We start from the raw sequence: 8,868 nt of genomic DNA, 5'->3' as shown, positions 1-8,868 counted from the left end.
AATGTGGCAGAGATCTTGCCACACAGTTGCTAATGAGCTACTTAGAAATTTAATGAGCTTTAACTTAACTAACGCAGACATGCTACTTCTGACACCTTCATCCACAGTCCGGATCTTGAGTTGTGTATCTGTGTGAGTGTGTGCCTCTGAAATGCTACACCAGCCCTTACAGCTGGGCCGCATCTGCAACGCTGCTCTTTCCTCAAGCGTAAAATTATCCAGCAAACTCTTAAACATGGAGTCATTCTTGACCGCTTCGTTTTAAGATAATAGAAGTTACTTTTATTTGTTTGGTTCTGCATTTTAATGCATCTTTATTAAAATGAAAGTCATCTCTTCAACTTTCAGGGGGCCCATGCATATGTATATCTTGGGGACTTAACTATATATGCAATGAGTAAAGACTTAATAATCAATACAAATTCTTGGACACAGCTGAAGAAAAAATATGAATGGCTACAGCTAAAAATCTCGACGTTTTACAATTAAAGTACAAAAACCCCGAAGTAAGTAAAGTAAGATCTAAAGTAGACATCTAAAACAAGAGTTTCTTTGCATGAATGTTTATTGATGATAATTCCCTCTTGTAATGACCGTCACACTGTTGAACTGAATGAGAAACCACCCCTCCACACAGATGTGGGAAACTCAGTAGGGGTGTTGGGTTTGGGTGGGGATCTGGGTGGTGAAGAAGGGGGGTCAGTGAGCCCTGCATTGGCCAATGGGGCATGGTCATTAGGGCTGACCAGTGTGGGCCCCGGCATATAAGAAGGGCCGTATGGCACCAGAGAAACCACATCACTCAGAGGTCGCCCCCTCACAGATCTCCTAAAACCACAAAAATCCAACCAATCATGGACGTATTCTCTACATCCCAGATCTTCTACGATAGCACTTGCGCCTCGTCGCCAGAAGCTTTGGAGTTCGGCCCCGGAGGGGAACTGGCCGGGTCTGAAGAGGACGAACACGTCCGGGCCCCCGGGGCCCCACACCAACCAGGTCACTGTCTGCAATGGGCCTGCAAAGCTTGTAAGCGCAAAGCCAGCACGGTGGACCGCCGGAGAGCCGCCACTATGAGGGAGCGCCGCAGGCTGAAGAAGGTGAACCATGCGTTTGAGGCACTTCGGCGCTGCACCTCTGAGAACCCCAGTCAGCGTCTTCCCAAGGTGGAGATCCTGAGGAACGCCATCCAGTATATCGAAAGCCTTCAGGAGCTCCTCAGGGAACAGGTGGAGAACTACTACAGCTTGCCTATTGAAAGCAGCTCTGAGCCGGCCAGCCCCTCCTCAAGCTGTTCTGAAAGCATGGTAAATATTACTTTCTTACTCTTCAAGTCGAACTGTGGGGTTTAGATTGACTGACATCATACTGAAGATCTGTCAAAACTGAAACGCTCCTAGAGGGAGATTTCTAAAGGTCAGGGCCCAAATGCATGGAAAAATCCATTTGAATTGTAAGGTCCTTGTCCTTGTCTGTCTATGTTTTTGTCTTCATGTTTTATCTCAATAGCACACATAGCATTCTATCCATCAAATGGAGTCAGGCATGCCTCAGTCTCAGCATGACAACAAATACTTGCTGCCCACATCTGGCTCTTTTTATACGCTAAGATATAAGGTTACTGCTGTTTGTCAGGGAACTTCTACAGTACATGTGGCACATTGTAACATACAAGGTTGATTTTGGGCTACAAATTTAACAGTTTATTAAATAAACTTAGTTTCAATGCTCAGTCGACCTGCAATATGCTATATATGTATTGAACACACCCAAATTGTCACTGTTTACTTTGAGTTTGCTTCTCAAAACATGTTCGCTAATGACACTAAGATGCATTTATATGTTTATATGATCATAATTTACGTAAATATGGGCATATTCTTTGATTTGGATTTTACTGGACCTTATTGTTTAGAAAAATCTGCATAGTTTTGCTAATTCAGCTTAGTGCTAATCATTTGTTGGCTAGGAAGTTCTCCTAGACTCAGTTGTTCTGAATTAGCTATGATACAAATAGTAATTGAGATGTTACCACATCAAGCACATTTTTAGGTTAATTGATTTTTGTTAATTATCTTTTATGTAACCAGGAAAAAGACTCACTGGGATTAAAATCTCTATTGCAAGAGTGACACTGCCATTTATACTAGAGACTTTGAACCATTTGTTGACAAGGACAAGACTTTTTAGCTGTAATTGTTCTGAGTGAGTTAGTTTGTAAACTTTTAATCAGATAGAAGCTTCATTGCGATTAAAATGTCTTTTACAAGTGTGACCTGGCTGAGAAGGCTACAGAAGACAAACAGCAATACTACAAACAATGTGAGATGATAGTTCCTACAAAATGTCAGTACAGGGTTTAAGAATGGAGGATATAGTAATGGCTTTCCCACTGGACTCTTTATAGCCTTATAAAGCCTCAGTAAATCCAGCCAAAAGAGACTGGCAGGAAAGTGACGGCAGTGCCGCATTCCTGACTGACTGCATGAGCTACGCTGCTGCCAGGATTTTCTGCAGATTTACTCAGGGAAAGTGTCATCTTGCACAAACTGGTGTGGCTTCCACTGACTCAATCAATTCGCCACGCCTGAAGCAGCCCAGCATAGCGTGGGAGTCCCTCGCGAAGTAACCAGCTTGTGAAAGAAAGAGATACAGTCAAGTGCACAGACTATGCAGTGCTGCACAAGTTGTTGTAGAGGATATTGCATGTTGATATTGATGTTGCATATATTTATGTATGCTGATGGAACGTTTTATATTTTTCACTTTAGATTGACTGCAATAGTCCTGTATGGCTTCAGATGAATCCCAACTTTGGGAACAACTACAACTTTGAAGCACAAAATGGTAAGAAAGAAGCTCATTTTCATGTTTTTAAATTTCTTTGTGTCACATATTGTTTGTCACTAATCATGCCATTTCTTCGTGAATCCAGCTAGCGCAGTGGACAGAGCTCCAGGAGCGTCCAGTTTGCAGTGTCTGTCCAGCATTGTAGACAGGCTGTCCTCTGTAGATACAGGAGTTGCAATGGGAATGAGGAACATGGTTGCTCTCTCTCCAACTGGAAGTGATTCCCAGTGCAGTTCTCCAGACAGTCTCAGCAACAGACCAGTCTACCACGTCCTGTGAGAGGGAGCTAGACACTCCAGTCTGGATATCTGCTTCCACAGAATGCTCTGCAGAATCTGAATGCCTGCCATTCACATTGCACGTTCATTTATGAAGTATTTTGGATGATTTGATAATGATTTCAGATACCAATAAGAATGTAGTAATTGCAAACCTCCATACAGCACAATGGCAAAGATTTGCCCTCAAAATCACGGCTAATAATAATAATAATAATAATAATTTGTTACATTTATATAGCGCTTTTCTGGGTACTCAGAGCGCTTTACATAGAGGGGGGGGGGGGGGGGGGGGGGGGGGGGGGGGTATTGGTTATGCTTTTAAAAAAATGTCATTGTATAGACAGTGGATCTTTTTACCATGTTGACTGACTGTACAGCTGAACTACACTGAAATTGGTTTTATTTATCAATAATAATCGTTGAGGTACTTAGTAAATGCTGTTTTGTAATATTAGCCAACTTAATGTTATCCACGACCTACCATTCACTGTGTTGTAAGATAAGATTGTACATAATTTAAATGTCTGTTATTGTATTCATGTAATGTTGTTTCTGTCATATTTAATGAACATTCTTGCATAAAATGACTTTTTTCTCAATAATAAATTTCAAAAAGTTGTATTTAATGATACCATTTGTCACTATTTGACTTGAAATGAGGAATTAAATCTTCGGGTGCTTTTTGAAATGCATCTCTCTGTAAATATTGACTGCAGCTCGGTCCCAATCATACGCCATTTGTCAGCTGCTAGAAAATCATGGGTGTTGGAGGAGGACAGTTGAGAGCGTGATGAGTTGGATGTTGAAAAAAGAGAGAAAGAGAGGAAATGAGCTCGGTGTGCCTGTTTGCTTAATGTAACAAATGTTACACACCATTCACACCTTCTTAATACCATTGTCATGAACAAATGGCCACATGCTGACACTTCAAGGTGCTGCTTGTGTGTGTGTGTGTGTGTGTGTGTGTATAAAAGAGAGAGCAAGAGAACATTTGTGCATTAGTTTAGTTTCATTTAAAGTTCACAATATTGAGTGGGATAAGATGTTTCAGTGGTTCATCTATGCAAACTTTGCAATATTTTTGTCATGTCAATATATATTAATGGGCCCATACAGTATGATTAAATGTAAAACGTAATGTAATTTGATGCAATTAAACTAAAAGTACTCAGAGGCTGAAATACATTACACTTAAACAATTAATTAAAAAACAAATCAAATATTTTTGCATTTTATCTGTACATGCTATTGCTATTCAGTTTAAAATAAATAAAAAAATCACGAAAACACTACAAAATTCTCTGACTTCAATAGTGACATAAGATTATATGTAAATGAACTGTAAAATAGAGGAAATACATCTTTAACTTTAAATTCCAGAGAGATGATTTTTAAATCTGTGAAAAGTAAATGAAATTGAATTGAATTAAAACTAGTAAAATACAACAGTAGATTAAATCTCATCCTCATTTATATGAAATGTGTTATATGGCTATATATAAGTGTAATACGCATTAAGCTATTAGCAATAACATTTTTGGTCATTTCAATCATTCCTGCTCGCTTCTACTTTTATTTATGTTCTTGTTAGTAAATCAAATAGAGAAACACTAAACCTTGAAGAATCCTAGAAAAAAAAATCCTAGAACCCTAATTAAAGTCGTTACTTTCACATTTGAAAAGGTGACTTTTCAGACGTGGAGCCAATTTTGCTCTTGTAAAGAGATTCAGTAATGCATTAGAGAATCTTTCAAACGCTTTAAGTACAGTAGATTCAATTTCTGTAAGCAATCCTGTCGCCCACCTGGCTATAACTCTGAATGCAATGCAGGAAATATCCATGGCTAAAGCTCTACTATAATCCATTAAATGACCCATATATTGGATTTATTATTAACCCTTTAAAAGGTTTGAACCTCCGTGGACTGAATAGCATAGTATGCTCTGACTGCACAGGTTCAAAAGCTTTTCACTGTAGGCCATAAAAGGAGACTTTTTTATTTCCTTTAGTGTGCATTTCATTGTAAAGTCATTTAATGTATTGGCACATATCTTAATCTTCTGACAAAAAGTATATATTGAACATTACACCGTTTTCCTAGGAAAAAGATATTGTTCATTGAACCCACGTTGACCTTTTTTGACAACAATGTGCTAGTAACCTTTGGCCACCAGAGTGCAGTACTTTCTCAGATGCTTTTACAAAGCTCCCTGGTTGCCAAAGACCTCCTATGTGCTGTCAGCTTTCAATATCTCATGCTTTAGAAATCAAAACACTGTATTAATTATAGTTTGTATGGAAGAAAACTTTTTAAATGAAGATTTCCTTTTATCAATATATTAGTGTGGCATCTGTTAACTAGTGATAAGCAGATATCAACAGGTTACGTGAAGCAGTGATTCTTCACCTGTAGTAAGCCAAGCCTATATAATCACTGATTTAGAATCAGTGCTCGGAGAGTCAACGCTTGATTTTACCTTTGGCTTAGTCTGGATCTGTCTTCGTTGGCGCAGCAAACTTGTGACAATACTGTTTCTCTATATGAATTTATTACATATTGAACTGTGAGAAAAGCATTATCATTTGCACATTCATAACCCAATGGCCGTTGAAATCCAATTGTCATGTAATGTACTCAAAAATAAGCTGTTAAACGATTGTTGTAGGAAAAAAGTGTCAATTTGAATTTGTTTGTAAAAAAGAAAGGAATCGTGTTCGGTTCTGTTGCTTGAGTCTAGAATGGAACGAAATGAACCTACAGCTGCTGATTTTCAGAAAGACAGCACTGTACTGTTGCTTGTGAAGTATTGCTTAAATGCATACTATGTACATGTGATTTAACGGACAATTAATATTCTGATCCCTTCTGCCTTGAGGAAGACCATTTTGTTTTCAGTAGTAAATCTATATTACTAATATAGAAGGCGTGGCAAATTTTAGGCTAGAAATTTAGGCTAATGTAATATTAGATAAATTTGCCACTCCTTGGACTGACTCTGTCTTGCTGGCTGGATTGTAAACTAGGTTTGACTCTAAAAACACCCTTGCCAAAAGCTGTATCTACCTAATGAAATTTCCTTGATTTATCCACCTTTTTTAACGCGGAAGTAAGCCTCGCCTATGGGTGAGCCTTACCATTCATTAGGAGAATAACAACGTGCAGTAAACGGTGAAACTGTTTGCACTACAAACCAGTGTGTTCATAGTTAAGACAATACATTAAAATAATCTGATAAAACACTCATTTTCAATATCAAGCAAGCAGCAAAACAAACTGTTTTGTACAGCTAAAAATAACTGGATGCGGATGAGCCCGGAAGCTAGACCCATAGAATTTACAAATGGATTTAATTTCCATGGATATTTCCTGAATTTATGCCCATTTGTACGGGAAAAAAAGGTGGGTAGGCCTATAAATTATTATTTTTTTCTAATTTACTGAATTTTCCAGATTATGAGACAGTTCAGAAGGACTTTATGGTTTTAAGTATTTATGTTTTATCTAATTCAACACTGAGATAAAAACAAGTGTTCTGTGATCTGCTGAAATTGAGTTGCCTGTTTTAGATATACAGGTACATCTAAAAAAATTGAATATCATGAAAAAGTTCAATATTTTTTGCCATTCATTACACATAGAGTGAAATATTTCAAGCCTTTATTTCTTCAAAATTTGATGATTATGGCTTACAGATAATGAAAACCCCAAATTTAGTGTCTCAGAAAATTACATATATTATATTATTATTAGAATATTACATAAGATCAATAAAAAAAGGATATTTGAAACAGAAATGTCAGGCTTCTGAAAAGTATGTTCATTTCTATGCACTCAATACTTGGTTGGGCCTCCTTTTGCATGAATCACTGCATCAATGCGGCGTGGCATGAAGGCAATCAGCCTGTGGCACTGCTCAGGTGTAATGGAAGCCCAGGTTGCTTTGATAGCAGCCTTCAGGTCATCTGTATTGTTGGGTCTGGTGTAGCTCATCTTCCTCTTGACAATACCCCATAAATTCTCTATGGGGTTCAGGTCAGGCGAGTTTGCTGGCCAATCAAACACAGTAACACCATGGTCATTGAACCAGCTTTTGATACCTTTGGCAGTGTGGGCAGGTGCCAAGCCCAAATCATCACTGACTGTGGAAACTTCACACTGGACTTCAAGCAACATGGATTCTGTGCCTCTCCACTCTTCCTCCAGACTCTGGGACCTTGATTTCCAAATGAAATGCAAAATGTACTTTCATCTGAAAAGAGGACTTTGGACCACTGAGCAACAGTCCAGTTCTTTTTCTCCACAGCCCAGGTAAGACTCTTCTGACGTTGTCTCTGGTTCAGAAATGGCTTGGTAGCCCTTTTCCTGAAGACGTCTGAGCGTGGTGACTCTTGATGCACTGACTCCAGCTTCAGTCCACTCCTTGTGAAGCTCTCCCAAGTGTTTGAATCTGCTTTGCTTGACAGTATTCTCAAGCTTGTGGTCATCCCTGTTGCTTGTGCACCTTTTCCTACCTAAATTCTTCCTTCCAGTCAATTTTGTATTTAATATGCTTTGATACAGCACTCTGTAAACAGCCACATCTTTCAGTAATGACCCTTTGTGACTTACCCTCTTTGTGGAGGGCGTCAATGTTCATCTTCTGGATCATTGCCAAGTCAGCAGTCTTCTCCATTATTGTGGTTTCAAAGAACAAGAGATACCCAGAATCAATAATATAGGGTTGGTCATTAATTAAAACTCAAATGTAAATATTCTAATATTTTGAGATAATGATTTTTGACTTTCATGAGCTGTAAGCTCTAATCATCAAAATTAAAACAAAAAAAACTTTTGAAATATTTTACTTAACATGTAATGAATCTAAAATATATGAAAGTTTCACTTTTTGAAATAAGTTACAAGAGAAAATGAACTTTTTCATGATATTCAAATTTTTTGAGCTGTACCTGTATAGCTCTGATTTAAAATGCATCACACCTATAGGAGTTCTGAGTGCAAATCCACTTTGATTTGCAGTGGGCGTACTTTTCTCAGTGATAAATAAAATATTTTAAAAAGGTCCTAGCTAGAGGCTTTTCCAATGGATTTAATCTATTGTTGTCAGGATTTTGCTCAGCTGGATTTTCTGCCAGAGAATGTTACATCGACAGTATTTATGAGCATTATGTTTGTTTACTCTTTTAGTACAGATTTTGAGGAATTGAAAAGCTCATTTAACAACTGGATCACATTAGTAATGTGTACTTATCCTGGTGCCCTTTTCCATAAACGTCTTCCATGTAGTTTCATTAGTCAAATGTTATTTCAGGAAACATATACAGTTGAAATGTAGAAAAATATATTACTGGCTCAACCCTCTATGCACACATCAGCAATAGAGTAGTACATTTTTTAGCTGACTTGCCAGATTATACATGGTAATTGAATGTTTTTAAAATCTAACAATAATACTCTTAAGAAAATAATACGACATTCTAATTCTACCACTAATATCAATACAAAACACACTAAGGTCTGATGAGCTGCTGGGTTAATGACCATTAATCCTGTTGTGTAGGTGAGATATTATCTGCTAACACGGTATGTGTTTAAAATGTAAGTTATTTGATATTAGCTTCTTGTTTATTGAATTGTGTTGATTAATTATTGCAATATGCGGTTGCTAAGGTGTTATAAGTAGAATGTTCCTATGCGTTTGCTTGGGTGTTCAGATCAGAAACAAAGATTCCAAGCTT

The 8,868-nt window shown here is 37.8% G+C and overlaps 1 protein-coding gene across 1 annotated transcript; it reads left to right on the top strand.

The window, feature by feature from the left end:
* Nucleotides 1-854: 854 nt before the first annotated feature.
* Nucleotides 855-3,754, top strand: LOC306858703 (myogenic factor 5-like; the record flags this gene model as incomplete). The annotated part of the gene is made up of 3 exons (XM_079399363.1): nucleotides 855-1,307; nucleotides 2,772-2,847; nucleotides 2,936-3,754. 3 exons carry the CDS (start codon nucleotides 855-857, stop codon nucleotides 3,127-3,129), a joined length of 723 nt encoding a protein of 240 aa, XP_079255489.1. The 3' UTR covers nucleotides 3,130-3,754.
* Between the last annotated feature and the right edge of the window lie 5,114 nt (nucleotides 3,755-8,868).

Source organism: Barbus barbus, assembly GCF_936440315.1.
Source record: "Barbus barbus genome assembly, chromosome: 39".
Taxonomy (NCBI): Eukaryota; Metazoa; Chordata; class Actinopteri; order Cypriniformes; family Cyprinidae; genus Barbus; species Barbus barbus.
This window is presented reverse-complemented; position numbering and strand designations above follow the sequence as displayed.